This window comes from Nannobrachium achirus (genome assembly GCF_963921795.1).
Source record: "Nannobrachium achirus genome assembly, chromosome: 22".
Lineage (NCBI taxonomy): Eukaryota > Metazoa > Chordata > Actinopteri > Myctophiformes > Myctophidae > Nannobrachium > Nannobrachium achirus.
The window spans coordinates 37866235-37887611 of NC_137829.1; the positions used below are offsets into that span (position 1 = coordinate 37866235).

General features: G+C 47.0%; 1 protein-coding gene across 1 annotated transcript in view; it reads left to right on the plus strand.

Moving 5' to 3' along the window:
* Positions 1–21377, plus strand: part of epb41l5 (erythrocyte membrane protein band 4.1 like 5) — a 95702-nt gene that overhangs the window by 51152 nt on the left and 23173 nt on the right. The window contains exons 17-18 of the mRNA XM_080752886.1: positions 12292–12303; positions 17823–17987. Of these exons, the coding sequence (XP_080609012.1) occupies positions 12292–12303; positions 17823–17987 (177 nt within the window). The remainder of the gene's footprint in view (positions 1–12291; positions 12304–17822; positions 17988–21377) is intronic.

Genomic DNA, 21377 nt, shown 5'->3' on the forward strand with positions numbered 1-21377 from the left:
GCCTTTTTTTTCGGACCCGGACCTGTTTCAAAAAAATATTTCTGGACCTTCAAGATTTGTATTTGAGGACCCCTGCTGTATCCAATAGATGGCACCCAAATGCATCTTCCCAATGAGCAAACATGTTGATAGGCATCGGTGATTACATGCATTAAGTAAACTAGCCCTTACCCGTTCAAAGATATGAGCTCCGAAATGATGTGCAGTGTGTGGATTATGGGATGTGCACTGTGCACACAGTATATGAGGGATGGAAAGTAACTTTAACTGGTGCTTGCATGCTAATATGTAGGAGCATCAATGTAAGAAATACCCGTTCCATTTAACGGCTACAGAGATACTGTGTACCGATCTGCATGATTTTGGACAACATCTGTAACAGGGCTGTGTACCGATCTGCATGATTTTTGGACAACATCTGTAACAGGGCCAGAACACCCCCCCCCCCCCCGCCCGCCTGCCTGCCCGCCTGCACACACACACACTCCCCCCCCCCCCCCCCCCCCCCCCCGTGTGTGTGTGTGTGTGTGGGTTTGTGTGTGATTGTGCATGGCCTGAACAACAGCGCCCCTCCCTTAACATGTGTGGTCACAAAAGGTACTGTAGGCTAAATAGATATAGATACACCATAAAAATGCTAATATACAGCATACGATTTGTGAAAGTGACAAACGGGCTTCACAGTTATGTCAGGTGTGTTCATATGCTGATGGTGATGCGATTTCAGATCAATTGCTCCAGCCACCGAGGAGAAACGCTGTGACAGACAGACAGACAGACAGACACTCACTCATTCACTCACTCAGACATTCGCAAAATTATAGTATAGATAGCCTACAGCCGTGCTGTGCGTTCTTTCAATGGCATCGTACTCTATTTTCACTCCATAGTTGATGTCCCTGCACGCCGTCGCCGTCGGAAAATGCTGTTATTAAGCCTATTATTAATATTATTATTTGGATAAAGTAGAACAACTTTTAAAACCAATCATAATCATTTAAAATGGTATCATGATCTGACACTGGCACTTTGCTGCTTCTGCGTTCTGCCTCCGCTGCTGCTGTGTGCACTGCAGTTGTACAAGTGGCAACAGGTCTGCGTCCTGAACGGCTTCTTCACTGTTCAGCGTTACTTTGTGATTTAATTATTTTTTACTTCCTCCTACTACGAAATGGATACCAGAAAAAAAGACGAAACATTTCTCCCTCTACTGCCCCCACGGTTGACAAAAGTTCGCCACGGGTACTTCATGTGTACGTACGTTTTTATCGGTTTTAATCCGTTAGGTTGAGTGTTGTCCGTAACGTTACGGACAGAGACAATTACGTCCGGAGCTACGGAGAGACCGGATCAAAGTACTCTCCGTCTCCGTTCGTTATGTATCCCCGCGTTGTTTATGTACTACTATGCATGGTACTTTAGGAGTGTGTGTGCAAAATTTGGCATGGATCGGGGCAACGGTTGCGGAGATATGAGCAGGGCAAGAGTGTGACGTGTGACTGACGGACTGACTCACTCACGGACAGCCTGTGGAGGTTTTGGTAGTAAATGTGTGACTGACGGACTGACTCACTCACGGACAGCCTGTGGAGGTTTTGGTAGTAAATGCGACCTACGGTCGCAACAAATGAAACCAAATGGACCCGTAAGGGTCCATTTGGTTTCATTTGTATGCTGTCAGAGTTACATACTTGTAAAGTTCAATTTAGACCTCCCAAAAGGAACCCAGAGAGTGTAGTTTTTGTCAAGTAACTTGAAAAATAACCATCAAAACCAACGTAAAAAAGAATCGTGATAAAATCGTGTATCGTGATACAGCTCGGGAAAATATTGTGATACTGTATTTTTCCATATCGCCCACCCCTACATGACGTTTAAAGTTAAACCCTGCTAGCGGATTAAAGTTCCCAGTCGCCACGGCTGATTTCAGTCATTTGAATTCCATAGAAGCCAACATGTCTTCTATGGAAGCATATTGTACGGCGAAGATAAGTTGTAAATGGTGCATTTTATATAGCTCCTTCATCCAAGGTGCTTTGCATAGATTGTGCACCCATGCTCACACATTCATACACCGATGGCGGAGGAAACCATGCAAGGCACCAACCTGCTCATTGGGAGCAGTTAGGGGTTCAGCGTCTTGCTCAAGAACACTTTGACACTAACTCTGGGGGAGCCCGGGATCGAACTTGAAATCTTCCGGCCACTCTACCAATGAGCTACTGTCGAAAATCGTCTACATACAAACTCGCAGATGCAATGAGAGCTTGTATAGAGGCTATTTTCGCTTATTATTTACAGATTAGAGCAGGGGTCTTCAACAGGGGGTCCTCAGAGTTACTATAGGGGGTCCTCCAAATCTTTGTGTGATAGAAACTTTTTTCTTTTTTATATTAACCATGTGAACCCTAGTGTCCTTATTCTGAGAACTTGAGCCAAAAAATAGCAGATCTACAAGCTCACAACGCCTCGCGCTGTGAGCTTGTAGATCGGCTCTTTTTTGGCAAAGAGGATTGGTGTAGAGGGGAAAAAGAGCAGACTAAGTACAGAGTGAAAGGTCAGGTTTATTAAGTATTGATGGTTCAAGTGGTTAAATATCTGGAAACACAAATTGACATGAATCCAAAATACACTGATGATCGATCGTGCTGTCAAACAATGAAATTATATGGAATCTATGAAAAGGTTGTGTGGGTCCCTGCTTCATCTCTCTCTCAGCTAAGGGGTCCCTGGCCTGAAAACGTTGAAAATCCCTGGATTAGAGTTTTTTGAAGTGGTCAAACTTCCATAATGATCTCGGATATTTCATATAAAAGCCTCAATCTGTGATTTACTCGGTATGTAGAACCGTAGGAACCATATTACTAAAACATCAGCATTTTATGCATTGTGTTAATTGTTGTGTGTGGCACACTTTAGCCAACATTTCTAATAGCACACACGATATGTCATAATCTGCTTATCTCATATCGCAAAGTCGTCTCAAAATGTAAATGGGAAGATGTAAACCAGGTGGAACAACCTGAGTGTCTTGTGCTGTCAGTCAGAGCTAAGGGGAGTGGCTGCCGACTGAGATGTGTTTTAAATGGACTAATGCCATAAGAGTGTTACCATGGCTTATCTGCTGACCCCTCCTGCTGTTACTGTACTCGGGAAATGTGTGGGTGTGCGCGTGCACGTGCAACACTTGTTTACATTCTCTGGACCGAGGCTGTGCAAAGGGGTGTTGGGGTTTGAAATATTTTGTTGATTTGTGTGTGTGTGTGTGTGTGTGTGTGTGTGTGTGTGCTTGCTTGTGTGTCTATAATTGTAATGTGTATATAATTGGTTAGACGCTTGTCTTGGACAGTTGACATTTTTCCAGAATGTGATAGCTTGCATGTCTGTCTTGTCTGTCTGTCATCTTTGACATTCAGCAGACATACAGACATACACACGGATGATACTGCACACACAGAGAAAGAAATACAAAGCGAGGACAGACAGACAGACAGGCACCCAAGTGTTTCTCCGGCCTCACGGCAAACAGGACCAACAATCCCTCTGGGTCAGCCTCACTTCTTAACCACTTGAACCCTAGTATCCCTGTCAGGGGTTGACACTAAGGTCTCAGAGGCACTTGCCCACCGGGCAAGTACAGGTCATGTTCTACTTGCCCGAAGGTAATGCCCACTTGCCCGAAAAGTAAATCGTCCATTATAAAATGATAGGTACAATTTTAATTACCGCTCAATTTAACACTTATTTCTTTACTTTCTGGGGCTGTGCGATAAAATGTCATACCTCAATACCTCCAAATCCAAATACCAAATACTATGATAGAATATGTCTATGGTTTCACACTTGTTATTTTATATGTTTAAATGTAGCAACAGTAAAAACGGTAGGTTCCGTACGGAACCATTGTTTACTTAGATATGGAAGGATGACCTCCCACTTGGGTAATGACGCCCCCTGGCGATCATTCAGAGAAACTACTTCAGCTCCCGTACTAACGTAGGTAGGAAGGGCCTGTCACTCAAACCGGAGTGACCCGCCTCCAGGCTATATAAACCCCCGGAGGCGGAAGTAACATCCTCTTAATACCACTCTCTGCCACATTCAGTGAAACAGAGGGGCATTACGTGGGAGGTCATCCTTCCATATCTAAGTAAACAATGGTTCCGTACGGAACCTACCGTTTACTGTCAATATTCCAGGATGACCTCCCACTTGGGATTCTTAAACTCCCCTCTAAGCCACAACCTACTCTCATACCCCCACACACCCCTCATACGGGTGAGCACAGCCCAAACGGGCGTGACCCATCACCCAGAAGGTCCCAGGCCCACCGGACCTGGGTGTGAAGGCATGAGAAAATAAAGAGAGACCCTGACAGACCGAAGTCCGCCTCATTCAACTAAATGAAAAGGACAAGTCCGCCTTATAAGTAAGACACACTATATAAGGAAAACACAGGGTCCCCCCAAAGTACCCCAGGTGGCTACATGCCCACCTGTGGGAGGGGAAGATCCGACTCCTCTATGACGTAGAGGAGGCAACTGCACCCAGAACCGAATGCGCTAGCGAAGAGGATTCGATATCCAGGTGATAGTAGGCTGCAAAGGTAGAAGGCGAAGACCAATTCGCCGAAACACAAATCTCCTGAACGGAGACTCCCTTTGCCAGTGCCCACGAAGTAGCCACACCTCTAGTGCTATGGGCTTTAAGTGCCGCCGGCACTTCCACACCCGCACTAGAGTAAGCCAGCCTAATAGCATCCACAATCCACCTCGAAAGAGTGGGTCTAGACACCGGCTTTCTGACAAGAACATTGCCCATTTCTACAAAGAGCTGAGAAGAAGCTCTAGAACCAGCAGTCCTGTCACAGTAGGCCTTCAATGCCCTGACAGGACAAAGGCAATTCAGCCGTTCATCCTCCACCGAGACAAACGGAGGAGGATGAAAAGCCAGAAGAACAACAGGCTCCTTAGGAACCACCATGTTCTTAGGAACAAACTTAAGATGAGGCTTGAGCAACACCTTGAGATCATTGTTCATAAACTGCATGCACTCCGCAGACACCGAGAGAGCTTGCAGGTCACCAACTCTTTTAGCCGTGGCCAAAGCCAGCAAAAGAGCCGTCTTGAAACTCAAAAGTTTCAAAGGCATCCCTACAAGCGGCTCAAAGGGAGCCCGACATAGGCCCCCTAGAACCACCTGCAGATCCCAAACTGGGAACAAAGACCTAGTCACCGGCCTCAAACGTTCAACTCCTTGCATGAACTTGATGACCTCCGGGACTTTAGAAGGTGCCTTGCCCGCCACCCCCAGGTGACAGGCATTAATAGCCGCCAAATACCCCCTAAGGGTAGAAAATGCTAGACCACTTCTCAAGCGGTTCTGCATAAATTCCAGAATTTCCTGGGCTGACGCCACATGAGCCACCACAGGTGGAACACGCGACTCACACCAGTCCTCAAAGGCATTCCACCTTCCATCATAAGACGCCCTCGTAGAGGGCGCCTTAGCACTCTGAATGGTATCAACCACTTCAGAAGAAAAACCGGCTGCCAGCAGGTTTAACCTTTCACGTGCCAAACCCACAGGTCTAGGACCTGCAGGTCTTGGTGGAAGATCTCCCCCCTGGCCTGACTCAACAGGTCCCTGCACCGAGGCAGCTGCCAACCCGGTTCGCAAAGGAGAGGGGCGATCGCCGATCTCCACGTGCCCTTGTAGGGGGCCACCAGGAGCATCTCCATACCGAACCTCCTGACTCTCTCCAGAGTGGGTCGGATTAAGTCGAAGGGGGGAAACGCGTACAGTAGACCTCTCGGCCACGTGTGCGCTAAGGCGTCCAACCCCAAGGGAGGACTGCCCTTCACCGCGAAGAACAACGGACACTTCGTATTCTCCGCTGACGCAAACAGGTCCGCCACTGGCTGACCAAACTTGCGAAAAATCTGGCTCACCACCCTGGGGTGGAGAGACCAATCCTCGTAGCGAGGACCTCCCCTGGACAGGAGATCTGCTCCGCTGTTGAGGAGACCTGGGACGTGTGAGGCCCTGATCGACTTGAGGCGCGACAAGCACCAAACCGTCAATTCTCGAGCCAGACGGTCCAGTGGCAACGACGACAGGCCCCCCTGTTTGTTGACATAAAACATGGCCGTCGTATTGTCTGTCCTGACCAGGACGTGACAATGCAAAATCCAAGGCTCGAAATGCTTGAGCGCCAGGAGTATAGCCATCAACTCCAAATAGTTGATGTGACGACCCCTCATCTCCAGAGGCCAAAGCCCCTGCGCTGTGCGCCCCTCGAAAGTGGCTCCCCATCCACTGAGACTGGCGTCTGTCGTGATCGACTTGTGGGAAACCACCTCGCCAATCGAGACTCCGCTGGTGAGGAATCCCTCCACCAGCCACGGAGACAGGGCGATCGCGCAGGAAGGGGAAACCGTAACCTTCTTGTACTTCAAGGAGGGCGGGATCCCGAGGGATAACATCCATCTTTGAAAAGGTCTCATATGAAACCTGCCCAAACGCAACAGATGTACTGCGGAAGCCATCATTCCCGTCAGTACCATGCAACTCCTGTAAGTGACCTCCTGGCCCACTTGAAAGGAGTCGAGACATTCCCGAAACCTGTCCACCCTCTCCTCTGAGAGACGGGCCGACATGTCGGATGAGTCCAGAAGGACCCCAATGAATGTAAGACGACTTGCTGGAGTCAGCATGCTCTTGCCGTGGTTGACTATGAAACCTAAGGCCTTCAGGTGAGCCAAAACCACTTGTGTGTGACGCGCCACTTCGAGGGCGGAGCTCGCTGAAATCATCCAATCGTCGATGTACGTCGCCAACCTGACGCCCTGCTGTCTCAGCGGGGCGATGGCTGCTTCGGTCACTTTCACGAAAACCCTCGGGCTCAGTGACAGACCGAAAGGGAGTACTGTATACTCGTACAGGCGACCCTCGAAGGCGAACCGAAGGAATTTCCTGTGTGGGGGATAAATCTGGACGTGCTGATAAGCATCCTTCAGATCCACTGAACAGTGGAAATCCCCTTGCCTGACCGACCGTAACATGGTGGGTACTGTTAGCATCCTGAAAACGTACTTCTTCAGGTACACGTTTAGTGCCTTTAGGTCCAGGATGGGACGTAGCCCCCCCCCCTTTTTGGGCACCAGGAAATAACGGCTCCAAAATCCCATGCGGGATTGGGTCCTGTCCAGCTCCACTATAGCACCCTTGCTTAGCAATGAGCTGATCTCTTCTCTCAAAAGACTTGCTTTTAAACCACGTGCTCTGGTATGAATAACCCTGCTCGAAAGCGGGGGTATATCTGCGAACTGTAACCTGTAACCCCTGGTTATCGTTCGAAATACCCAATGGCTCGGGTTGCATAACTTCCACTGGCGCGCACAGCGTGCTAGCGTGTTTTGAGCGAGAGAAACCCCACCACTGTGCTTCCGTGACGGCGGAGCTTTTTGGCGGCCGGACCGGAAGTGGGGAACCTGCGTATCCGTATCCGGAACGACCGGATGCGGAGCGCAAGGGTTCAATAGGCCGCATGGCGGAAACACCTTCTGGTTGTACCGCTTGACTAGCGGAGCTATTTTGCGGCGGGACCGGAAGTGGGGAACCTGCGTATCCGTATCCGGAACACCCGGATGCGGAGCGCGGGGGTTCAATAGGCCGCAAGGTGGGAACACCTTCTGATTGTACCGCTTGACTAGCGGAGCTCTTTTGCGGCCGGACCGGAAGCGGGGAGCTAGCGAATCCGTATCCGGTGAAACCGGAAGCGTTCGGTTTTCGCTCGATAGAGCGACAGGAAGAGCAAAGCGATTCGACTGATAAACAGACTCGCCCACAACTAAAGCATTCTCCCCTGACAGGAGAGGAACTTTTACGTTTAATACCTGCTCTAAGGCCTTTATGCTTGTCCCTTGACCCGGGCTCATAGTAGGCCGACAGAATTTCTGACTCAAGGTTAAATTCATAGCATCGCTCACGCGAGGGAAAATCCACTCGCGCGCATGAGGAACCATATAATTGTTTGACGTTAACATTACTGGTTGATGATAAAACCTCTGACTGATTAAAGAGTCCTGACGGGACTCCATCATTCTTACAGGAGGCATGCATAAAGGATTCATATTGTCGACGCGAGGGATATCCCACTCGCGCGCTTGAGGAACCACATAATTGTTTGACATTAACATTACTGGATTCTGATAAAACCTGTGATTGATTATCGAGTCCTGACAGGACTTCATCATTACTACAGGAGGCATGCACGATGGGGTCGTCTGTGCTAGTGCGAGAGAGTTGGACAGAGACAGACTTTGCTCTTTCAACATGTTTATTGTCGACACAGGAGGCATCAAAATTAACATTTTCATTTCCCCGACACGGGGTACCGAAAAAACGCCCTCGTTTGGGGGGAGGGGGACCGAGAGACACCTCGGACCCCCGCCCCAGCACAATTCCCCTCTTCAAAGTGTCACTTGCGCTGTCCCCTACCGCGGCCACCGCGGTATGAAGACTGCTGCCTGCCATCCTTGGACGGGCGGCGCGGCTGAGCGCGCTCGGGAACCACAGCCTTGCTGCGGGGCCTGTCAGGCGCCCTGGCTGCAGAGGCTCCCCTGGAGGAAGACGAGTGCTTCTTAAAAGAAGCAGAGCGGCCCCTTTCCTTGGCGCGGGAGGAGCGGGACGTCCTCCTAGCTTGCTGCGGTTCATCCTGTGGCACTGTGGTGGACTCGACGATGTCCTTAGCCGCCTTGAAGAAGGTAACTCTACCCTGCAGCAGCTCCAAGCCCCCACCCATGAGGGTGGTGGGACTGTTCTCCATGTTTATGAGAGACTTGTACATCTCCCCGCGAGGACCTAGAGGCTTCTCGCCCACGTCCCTCTTAGGCTCGAGGTCGACATAGTCGAGCCAGCGGGCTCTCTCAGACTGGAGGTTGTAGTCCATGGACCTGCCCATCCACTTAACCGCATGCCAATTGACCTTCAGCATGATGTCAAATAGAGTGTTCAGTTCAGCTGTGTGCTCCCCCGTGGGCAGACCTTTGACCAGGTCCTTGGTGGAAGCGAGCAAGAGCTGGATCAGATTCAGGTCCTTAGCGGCCAGAGCAGCGGACCGGTAGGCGTTACGAGCCCTGTCCGACTGCAGCTTGTCCTCCAGGACAGTGAACCCCGGCGGGTTGGTGCCGACGGGGCCAACAAACGGCCCGTTTTTAGCTGTGCCTACATCTTTGTACTGGGGTCTGACGGAACTCAGAAAAGATTGTGCCAACAGGTGGTCCAGGTTAGGGCAGGTGGACATGCCTGCCTCCGCACCGCCCACCAAATCCAACACAGAAAAAGGCAGCTTCCTGGGGTCTTTATGTGTCTTCCATGAGGAATGGAGGGCCTTGGTGAAACCTTTCACCAGCGGCAGCCTTGAGAGGACATACGGGGCGGGAACCGAAGGCTCCTGCCCGGGCATTTCGTCATCATCCTCGGCCTCTTCAGAGGGGAGAGGAGGTGGCAACTCCTCTCCAACTCTGGCCAGAGCTCTCATGTAGACTGTGAGATGATCCAGCATTTCTGCTGCAGAATCGACGTCCTCTGCTCCCGCTTCACTCGCTTGACTGGCGGGTGGAGGGGCAGTGGTGCCTGAGGAGGCCTGGGAGCTCCCTGCGGCGTCCAGTTGACGTGCTGGAGCCGCAGGGGCATTACCTTTCACAGTGACCGTGAGTCGAGAACCCTCGTCCTCGACGGAGTCCTCCTCCTCCTCGGCCGTGTATCCAGAGTATTCAGAACCAGAACCCTCGCTCTGACAGGAGCTCAGGTCCGACTCTCGCCTGAAGGTCTGGACTGTTTTGGTGATGCTCACGTCGAGGGGGACGTCCCCGACGGTCACATCCAAGCGTTTCTTTTTGGGCACCGCGCCCGAAGGGGAAAAGGCTACCGGAGATTTCTGGATGTTAGCCTTCTTGGTCGCCTTCTTAGCGGCGACTTCACCAGACCCGCCAGCTCCAGTGACAGTGGAGCTAGCTGCGGTCGGTTGCGCGGCAGGCGGTGTCTCATGTAGCACGGCGCCATCTTGACTTGGAATGGCGCGCTGATTGCCAAGCGGATCTCCGGAAGGCAGCGCCGCACCTTGACCAACGGTGCGGGCCGCCTGGGGAAGGAAAGACTGGGCTGTGGGGTTGAGAGCAGTGGACCCACCTGGTGGAGCGCAGGCCCCGAGGCCTGCCCTGGCTAGGTAGAACCGGTGTATCAGTACATCGTGGTCGTAGGCCACGCAGCAGTCACAGAAAGGTCCTGCTCTCCCCTGAGGACTCAGTGCAGAGAAGGCGTGTGCAACGCCCATGCAGCCGACACAGAGATGGTGAAGATCCTGTCCGTCGATGAGTCCTGGACAGCCTGGACATTGCCTCGGCAGGAAGGCCAGAGGATCCATGGCGAAGCACTGTAGATAGAGTTAACCAGAAGCAGACGAGCTAACAAGCTAACGGCTAAGGCTAGGCCACGCTTGATTCGGGCAGGGCCTGAACAAGCGGTAAGCAGTGTAGCTAACGTTAACAATAGCAGACGAGCTAACAAGCTAACGGCTAATGCTATGCCACGCTTGCTTCGGCGAAGGCCTGAACAAGCAGTAATAATCCTTTGTTATAAAAGGAAATAACCGTCGATTTAGGACGGAACAAGAATAAGTATTCTTAAGTACGGGTTAATTCAACACTCGCCAGTGGGCGACTCCAATGCCACCGCTTTAGGCTAATGCGCGAAGAATAATAATACAAAGGCTGAGTTTCAACTTATCTGAATGTGATATCGCAGAGAGTGAAAAGAGGATGTTACTTCCGCCTCCGGGGGTTTATATAGCCTGGAGGCGGGTCACTCCGGTTTGAGTGACAGGCCCTTCCTACCTACGTTAGTACGGGAGCTGAAGTAGTTTCTCTGAATGATCGCCAGGGGGCGTCATTACCCAAGTGGGAGGTCATCCTGGAATATTGACAGTAAACAGCACATTAGGTAAACAGTGCTCTTATTTTACATTCCACAGACCAGAAGACAGCGCACTGGCCACGTTCAGGTGTTTAGACAGATATCTCGTGCTGTGTTTAGAGACATTTGTGTCCCCTCTCAAATGAGCACTTGCCCTGTCGGGCAACCTGAAAGCAAACTTCACCTGCCCTGATGTTTTATTTACCTGCCAGGGGCAGTTGGGCAAGCCTTAGTGTCAATGCCTGCCTGTTCTGTATATATGTATTGTATATCGAGCGGAAACAGCAGATCTACAAGCTCACAGCGAGTTGCAGAAGGGTGATTTTCAGCAAAGCGATTTGGTGTGGAAAATGGCAGACAAAGTACAGAATCAACCCCAGTATACTAAGTATACTGAAGTATAGAGGGTTTAAGTGGTTAATAACATAAACGCATAATCTATTCTTCTCTTCTCTTCTCTTCTCTTCTCTTCTCTTCTCTTCTCTAGTCAAAACACTTAAACAGCATAGAAGTACAGTAAAACATTTGGGCTAAAATGTTGACAAGCACTTGGAATTGTAGACATTGCATTTAGTTTGACTCGATTCCACCGATACATTATTGTGAAGATCGCCGATCTACAAGCTCACTGTCACAAGCCTCTCCCACGTAGAGTATCTACACATTTCTTCTCTACTTCTCTTTCACTCGTCCAGTTTCTTCCCCACTTCTCTTTTCTCTTACTCTTATTCTCGCAATCTCTTCTCTCTATCCCCCATGGATTACTGGATTGTGTACGGACTCTTTCTACAACTGCTTCAGTTATTAAAAACAAGGATAGGTTGCCTCTGAGCGATTCTAAGAGTAAAGCACATGTTGTCTGCTTCTGTGTGGATGAAGCTGGGACTTGAATATCCTTGTCCTACATCTTCCATTATAAAGCTTTTGTTTCAGTATGGCATACAGTGTATGTGTGCGCCCATGCGCGCTCGCAACGATATCTGGTTTATTTGTACATTGTGAATATAATAATGTATATTTGAGATAGTGAGTGCTTGTGAAAGCATTTTGTTGCCGTGTGTGTGTGTGTGTGTGTGTGTGTGTGTGTGTGTGTGTGTGTGTGTGTGTGTGTGTGTGTGTGTGTGTGTGTGTGTGTGTGTGTGTGTGTGTGTGTGTGTGTGTGTGTGTGTGTGTGTGTGTGTGTGTGTGTGTGTGTGTGTGTGTGTGTGTGTGTGTGTGTGTGTGTGTGGTACCAGGGTGTGTGCGCGCAATGTGTGAGTCTTTATGCACATACCTCCATTATAAACCTGCTGTGTGTACTCCTGTGTGTTACAGTAATGCAAGGTTCTGAGGCCAAAAATGGGCCTCGTCTGGAGGCGGGCCAGGTATGTACTGTCCTCCAATCAGCCTCGCCGGCACCGCAGTTCTCTTTTTTTTCAACCAATCAGCTTACAGTACTTGTTGAGCAGGCTTTTCATGTCTCTGGTTGTGGTTTAGTCTCCTGCCGTTGAAAGCCCTCCTGTGATTCGCTCTCCGTCTCCCATGATTGATCCGCATGACATGCCAAACCGAATCAATGCAGGAAGCGATGTCGTGAATCGGGAAGTGATGTGGTGGGTGATGGCTTTTTTTTTTTGTGTTCTCTGGTGTGTACTTCTGGTGTCCGGGGTGTCTTTCTGCCTCAGCCTTTTGCTCTCTGCTAATCGTAAACCACCTCTGACCGTTCTTTTGAATCACACCCCCACCTACACACACACACACACACACACACACACACACACACACACACACGCACACACACGCTAGGGCATTAACGAAAAAGTCGACTCAGTCGACTTCATTACACAAGTCGACTCCCACCAGAGAAAGTCGAAAGTCGAAGTTGAAAAAAAAAAGTTATTTCGTGAAAATAGCAGATCTACATGCTCACAACGCGAGGCGTTGTGAGCATGTAGAATAGATCGTCTATTTTCACAATTTCTGCCTCTATATATTTGACAATTTGGACAATGTTTAATTTGTCATTTTAGAGGTATTAAAAAGTCCTTAAATTGTCACTTTAGAAATGTGCAGATACCCTCTATACACTTAAACTTTATGTTGGTTTGTTTACAGTCGTGTGAGAAAACAATGATTCACTTTAAGTTAATCATCTGGGGACCCCCCAAAATAATTGGGGGGGTCGTGTGTGATGCGATGATGTCATCAAACGATAAAGTCGACCTCAACTCAACTTTTTACTGAGTCGACTTGCAAAGATCACAAGTCGTTAATGCCCTAACACACGATGTAATAAGAAATATTACAAACTCTTAATACTGTAGTTGCCAGCAGCTTGAATGTTTCGTAATTTCCACTGAATATTATTTTTATCTTGAGGGTGACTCAGGATGTTTATACGCTTAATGTGTCTGCCTTCTACGCGCCAGCGTAAAACAACCATTATTTGCAGACCAGATTTGTTGAGCTTCTCGGAAAAAAGAGGGTTTATGTTTCCCCGTTCAGGCTGAGTTTCTTTTTATCCACTCCTCCTTTCCAGTCACTTGTAATAAGTAAAGAGGATTGCTGGTCAGTGCTGTGGAGCAGTACTTTAAAGACCCTTAACCCATTTAGGCCTAGAATTATTGAATGCTTTAACCAGTGAAAAATAGCAGATATACAAGCTCACAAGCTTGTAGATCTGCTATTTTTGAAAAAGTCGTGAAAATGTGTGCAAATCTTTGAATATATATATTTTCAAAGTGAACGTTTGTAACTCAAATTTTGCTTCTGGGGGGTCCCTGGAACTAAATATTTTGAGATGGGGGTCCGTGGCCAAATAAATATCATTTTGGGGGTCCTTCACATGAAAAGGTTTGAGAACCACTGACATAGTAGTCTCTCAAGAACAGACTAACCTAGCTCCATTTAAGTGAAAAGGACCTTTTCTTTGACGATGGCTGGCCAGATTGCTGACATAGAAACATAGGTTTTTCAAAAAATCTTAGAAGGATTCAAAAGACACTTATAGAATCGGGTCAAAATTCTAATTTTCAGGATTTTTCAAAAATAGCTACAAGCTCGCAGCGCGCGCTGAGCTTGTATATCTGCTATTTTTTATATTTAAAGCATAAAATATTGCGTCATAATGTGTTCAGGCCTAAATGGGACAGAATGATAACATGCACGTTAAAAAGTAGCCATTTCTTTCTATTTTAGAAGCCTAGAGGGCAGGGGCAACATAAGAGTGTTAAAGGAGTAGTTCACCCCCAAAATGAGCTTTTTTTTCCTATTGATTACTTGCCCTGTGGAGCCTTGATTTCATGGAGATTCTTTGTGTTCTTTGTGCATTCCTAAGCCGATAGTTTGATGACCGCAAAGAGTTTCCATGGAGTACTCCAATTTTGTGGAGTACAAAAATTAAATAAATCTCCTTCAATTCAATGCTTCATGGAGTGTGTAATTGATAGAAAATAAGTCATTTTCTGGTTGAACTACTCCTTTAACCCATTTCTGAGGCCCTTTCTACAAATGCCTTCTTCTCAAACGTTTTTCTTTTCTTTTTTTTTTTTTTTATAACATATCCCCACATTGATACTGCATATATGACTGCGGACCGCCTCCTGAAAATGTTTTGTGCCAGGGACCCCTTAGAACAGAAGATATGAATAATTCAAATGTATTTCAAATACTTGCAGGATTTTTCCAAAATGTACAAAAATAGCAGATGTACAAGCTCGGGGCAAGGCAGGGCTATAATGTAATGCTGTTTATAATTTCAAGCTGTGGAACAGGCCATCCTTTGGGATGGGGTTGGGAGGTCCTTTTCTGTGGAACAGGCACCAGTGTAAGACTAAGAGCCATGCCTGTTAAAATCCAGCAGCGCTTTGGCCATAATCTTAGAGAGACACTCTTGCCGTAAAGCTTTTTGGTCAGCTCTCCTCCACCGATAAGAAACAGTGTGTTTACCAACACTGATTAGGCTTGTGCGAGTTCCTGTGTGTGGCTTTTATCAGCAGAGAGGGAGGTGGTTTACAGTCTGGCCATTTCTGAGGTCCTGTTTATACTATCACAGCCCCGAGCGATGCTTTACCTTCAGCCTCAGTTCAGAGGAAATAAAGAAGGGCGCTTTGCAGAAAACATTCTTGATGAATTGGGTTTCGCTGTCTTATCCAAGGAGAGACGGAGTGTATTATGTTTTACTTTAGTTTATTTGCTCAGTATATCAATACTTTGTGGGTACTGGTGTAGTCCAGGCGTTTCGGGCAGTATTTTGATGGAATCGTGCACTTTATGAAAGAAGCATGAAATTTGGCACAGTTAGAACAGGCCATATGGAACATTTTTGGCTATAGGGGCATCGCAGATTTGTCTTGGGAAACTTGTGGGAGCCAATCAAATTTGGGCTCTCATAGACTTTACTATACAGTAAAATAATACAAAAATTAAATATGCTTTAAGTAGCATGTGAGGGGTCAAACTAGGGGGTTTTCGGGATTCTGAATCCAATGCAAACATTTGTTTTGCAGGAAAAACATTCCTTGGGCTAAAAACAGACCCCATAAAACTATGGTTTAGTGATGAGTCATCACTTTTCAAAGTTTTGTGGTGGCCGGTCTCGGAAAGGAATGTTTTTTATGCAAAACAAATGTTTGCATTGGATTCAGAATCCGGAAAAACCCCTAGTTTGACCCCTCACGTGCTACTTAAAGCATATTTATTTTTTGTATTATTTTACTGTATAGTAAAGTCTATGAGAGCAACTTTGATTGGCTCCCACAAGTTTCCCAAGAGAAATCTGCGATGCCCCTATAGCCAAAAATGTTCCAAATGGCATGTTCTAACTGTGTGCCAAATTTCATGCTTCTTTCATAAAGTGCACGATTTCTGCCTGAAATGCTCGGACTAGTGTACGATGTGGACTAAGATAATGTCGACGTTTGTGAATAAGTCTCTTTGTCGGTTGTAAAAAGATGACGACCACCCTGTCGAAGCCACAGAACTGAGTGTTCCAATGGCTGAGGCTGTAGGTGACTCCCCCACTGTCTTCCTTACTCCCCTCTCCCTCCCCTTTTCCAAACCCAGAACCCACACTTAGAATTCTTACAAGGCCCCTCTCCTTCCTCTGTGTCTTCCGACCTACATCTTGTGATTATAATTGCCTTTGTGTTGGATTTTGATGCCAATCTGCCCCCGGCTGCCCTCTGGCCATATTAACGTCTCTGGGCCGTATGTCAGCTGTTATCTCGTTTCACATCTATGTGTCTGCCCCTGCCCTCTGCGCGACCCGTGCCTCTTGCGTGTTTCTGTCAACCGCTCTAGCTCTCTGTGTCGAATTATACATCTAACATACGGTATCTGTAATCAGACTGGATTGCCTCACTTATTTATGAACGTCATCTCTTTGAAAGCAGGAGACAGCTCGGTACAAAATCTAAAATTACCATTGTTAACCCGCGGTAGAGTCGGGGTTAAAAGGTCTCCTGTCGTTTTTAAAAGTTGGAACAGACTCCTCGTTGTGTTACAGTGTATGTACGGTACAGGCTCCATAGGCCGCTTGTCTCCTGCCGAACTCTGTGAGCAGAGCTGTCAGGGCGGGTAAAAGCTTCTGACTGGGACTCCACTGCGTTCAATGCCTAGAACAGTGGTTCTCAACCTTTTCAGGCCATGACCCCCAAAATAATCATATTTGAACTTGGGACCCCTACGAGCACTACGAGTTGAGGCATTACGTTTTGTTTAACACGGTTCTATTGTTGCGAGGCAGTGTGAGCATGTAGATCAGCTATTTTCACGATTTCTGCCTCTAATATTTGACAATTTGGCCAATGTTTAATTTGTCATTTTAGAGGAATTCAAAGTCCTTAAATTGTCACTTTAGTGCAGATGCAATGTGCAGATACCCTCTATACACTTAAACTGTATTTTGGTTTGTTTACTGTTGAGTGAGAAAACATTGTTGCACATTAAGTTAATCATCTGGGGACCCCCCAAAATAATTTGGGGACCCCCACAGGGGTCCCGACCCACAGGTTGAGAACCACTGGCCTAGAAGACATATAATGCCTGGAGGTCAGAGTCGGGTCACAGATGCTCTGGAGAGATCCAGTTTCTGTTCGCTTTTCAGACAAGTGTTCATCTCGCAACACTGAATGTCATCTACAATTCCCACCTCAGTGCCTTTTCTATGGGACACCAGTTCTCAGGGACCACAGTTTCTCCTTCTCCTCCTTCATAATCCAGCAGGCCTCTCAGCCAAAACATCTGCTACTTAAAACAACCCAATGCCATTAACATGCATACTGTACAGTCTGCTTGTCATGTACATTCACATTCTCCTTCCTTGTCACCCACTCTCTCTCTCTTTATCCCCTCCTCGCTTTGTCACTCAGCCTGTTCTATGCCTCTCCCAAGGCTATAGTTAAGCATTTTTTATTTGTTTTATTTTGTTATGACTTTTTGTTTGCAATTTCAGTTTAGTTTTATATATATATATATATATATATATATATATATATATATATATATGAATTAGACACAGCAGGCAAGATTGAACAAGATGATTTTATTTAAAAAAAAATGTTGGTGCAAAAATAGCTAATCTACATGCTCACAACACGTCGCTGCGATGTGTTGTGAACTTGTAGATTGGCTATTTTTGCTGCTTTGAAAACTTTTGACAAAGGCTAAATCTAAGGACATTTTTTCTACGATTTTAGTTTGTTAGTTCTGTAAATAAACAAAACAGTTTCAGTTAATTATTGTATTTTTTTTATTTTTATTTTTTTGTAAAACATAGTTTTTATTTTCATTTCATTTCAACTTCTAGTCTTTGTTAATTCCGTTAGTTTCTAGTTAACTATAAAAACCCTGGTCTCTCCATCCAGCCTGGTCCTCCTCTTCATCTTCAGGTGTTCTCCTCCACCATCCTTCCTCCACCCCTCCATGTCCCAGCACCACCACCACCACCACACAGCTCCCTGGCTCCCCCCACCATCCCACAGGACCACCTCACACACCTGGCTCACCCTCACCAGCTGTCTCGCCACCTAGTGGCTGTTTGTTTCCGCCCTCCGGACTTGAGTTGTGGACAGAATAGCCTCGGGATCCAGGCATTTAATTCCAGTAACTGGGGCAGTTACTGTGGCTCAGCCAAGCACAAGCCGCGGTCGTCAAGGCATCGCCTACGGCAGGGGTCTTCAACGTTTTCAGGCCAAGGACCCCTTAGTTGAGAGAGAGATGAAGCAGGGACCCCCACAACCTTATCATAGATTCCATAGTTTAATTATTTGACACCTGTGTATTTTGTTTGGATTCTTGTTAATTTGTGTTTTCAGATATTTAACCACTTGAACCATCAATACTTAATAAACTTGACCTTTCAGTCTGCTCTTTTTCCCCTCTACACCAAACGTCTTTGCCAAAAAATAGCCGATCTACAAGCTCACAACGCCAAGCGAGCTTGTAGATCTGCTATTTTTGGCTAAAGTTCTCCGAATATGGACGTGAGGGTTCAAGTGGTTAATATAAAAAAGGAGACAGAAAATAGTGTTGGTGTCCGTAGTGCAGAGGGGCTCACATGAAAACATGTTTTAATTTTGCGGGTATCTTATTTTACATCAATATCGTTCATGTGAACTGGTTTGTTTATGCTTATTCATTGTAATGATCAAAATGCGCTATCTAGCACCGCATTTTCATTTCCTCATACAAGTTGTCAATGCGAGCAGAGCAGACCAGCTGATGGAGGGGAGCAGACAGAGGAGGGATGGGGGGCGGGCACAAAGTTCGGTGAACAAATGCTATTGGCCGGAGCGATACTCCGGCTAGTGTATCCCCGCCCTTCTGAGACATGAACTGCTAGGGCTGGATCAGAGTATGGACTGATAAACCCTTGCCTCAGATAAACAGGGGCAAACATCCTATAGCTGCAGCTCCTCTGTAGATGGAGTCAAGAAAGAACATGTTCTTTGGTCTAACCGTTGACAACGCCACCTTGTGAGCAACACTCTTGTCGAGGTGGTTGCACCGTCCCTCCACACACACACACACACACACACACACACACACACACACACACACACACACACACACACACACACACACACACACGTAACCAGATTGGTATTGTGTTTTATATAACTTTTATTGTTGATTAGTCACCTTTACAACGAGGTACAGCTGTAAGCATCGGGCAACACAGCCACAACGTGTGGGTAGCGCCGACCAAATATTTGCCAAAATTGCCTGTAATACTGTTCTTTTGGTATTCACCTTTGTTGCTTGGAGCATTGAAGATTGCACTCTCCCACGTTAATAAGGACAAGAAAAAACAACACATATTGGCCATGTATACACTTTATTAATGTTACACTCAGTGTCAGGGACCTCAGTAGCGTGTGGAAGATCCATACGCGGCCACAACAGCTTTGCACCTCCTCCTCATGCTGGTCACCAACCTAGCCACATTTTGCTGTGGGATGGCATCCCATTCCTCAACCAGGATTTGTAGCAAGTCAGCCAACGTGGTTCTGTTGGTCACTCTAGCACGTACAGCTCACCCAGGCTGATCCCACAAGTGTTCATTTGGCAGGCCGGCCATTCCATCCTCTCCAGTCCCAAATTCTGGAGGTGCTCTCTGATGATCCTAGCTCTGTGGGGGGAGCGTTGTCATCCTGGAGGATAGTATTAGGTAGGTCCCAAATTCTGGCAGAACCCATGCTCAGGTGCTAGGCACACACCTTTGACTGGCACACACCTGCCAGCACTTGAAGCCCAAAACGAGAGTGAATGCAAAAAAACAGTAGTACAATACAGGCCATTTTGGCAAAATCTTGGTCGGTGCTACCCAAGAGTTTAGGGATAAGGGGTAAGGCATGGACGAAAATAGAGCCCTGTATCTTCATCCTCTGAGTGCTACACAGCCATTCTCCTCCCTTTAAGCCCACCTCTGCCATCCCTTCCACACTGTGGTGTCCGATCATGTGCCTAGGAAGGCCAGGTTGTCATTCCAAATAATCCCTTCACCAGCTCATCTCAATCTCATTCCTGAGTCAGGGATATTGAAAAGGAAAAACAAACAAACAAAAAAACGGTGGCAATTCTGGTTATTGATTGGTCAGAACCGAAATACCAATAAGGCTTATCTTATATCCTGATGACACACAGTGCTGCTATTATGCACTAATGGCAGCACTGTTTGTGCAGGATCTGAACTTTTATATCGGTGCGGCTATCGTTTTTTTACAGTCAATTCATTCAAAAAGGTCTTAAATGGACATACGGCACACTACAGCAATGGTTCCCAAACTGAGTATTCAGGGTTGAGGTGGTAACAATGGAACACGTTGGAATTTATATCCACTCTCAGCTCTGTGGAAGGAAAGGAAGGAACAATAGCTCACATAGGGGTGGGCGATATGGCGATAATTATCGCATCGGCGATACAGCTTTGCCACGATATGCTTTTTCAGAGTATCGTTTCTCTCGTGATACAAACAGTCTCAAGGCTCTGGATACAGAGAGTGCACGTTCTATGAGTCGCAGCTCTAGTGCTTAATTTATACTTCTATAGTACGGTGGTGTAATTCGCCAAAAAGAACAGATCTACAAGCTATAACGTGTCGCGGCTCAACGTGTCATATAGCGTGAGGATCTGTCCCCTGCTTTCACAGCCCCTCCCCCGGGCAGCACGCAGACAGGCTACAGTGTCTACAGCACTGACTGAGTTGTGATTGTGCAGGAGCACGGCACAGTGGTCCACGATTTAGTTTCACTTTCACAGGACTTAGTAAAGCAGTGATGCAGCTTGGCCTGCATTCTTTGAAGCATATTTTTCATAATGGATGCATTAAACTAACAGGACGCAAACTACTTAACCGTCCTGCTATCGCTATCAGCCATCAAAGCTGAGCTGTGCTGGAGTCTCCTCTCCATAGCTGTGTGTTCTGGCAGTATCGATGAGATGATTTAGATCACCTTGTAAATCCATGCTTCTGTTTTTATTAACTACAAACAAGTAGCTATTTGCCGCTATTTGTAAAGTGCTTATGTTTTCACCATTGATGCATGCGTGTGTCGTCGCGAATCGCGGTGAAATCGTTGCGTCTATTTTGTGTCTATTACATAATTGGCTTAGTTATAAAAACCATGCCATTATTGTTAGTAGAAAAGCGAAAAGCTAGGATGATAATGAGTGAGTAATTCTCTAAAAAGAAAGCTTGTATCATAACAAACCTCCTGACTTTGGTTGGTCATAAGGTAATTTGTTTTCCCTAAAGTTTCAATGGTAAGGCATGGGTTGTTGTCAACCTGTGGGTCGAGACCCCCAGAGAGGTCCCGCCAAATTGTTTTGAATATAGCCGATCTACAAGCTCACAACACTCAAAAAACATTTTAAGGGAACCCATAAAACATTTCTGGGACCCATTTGAATAACCTGA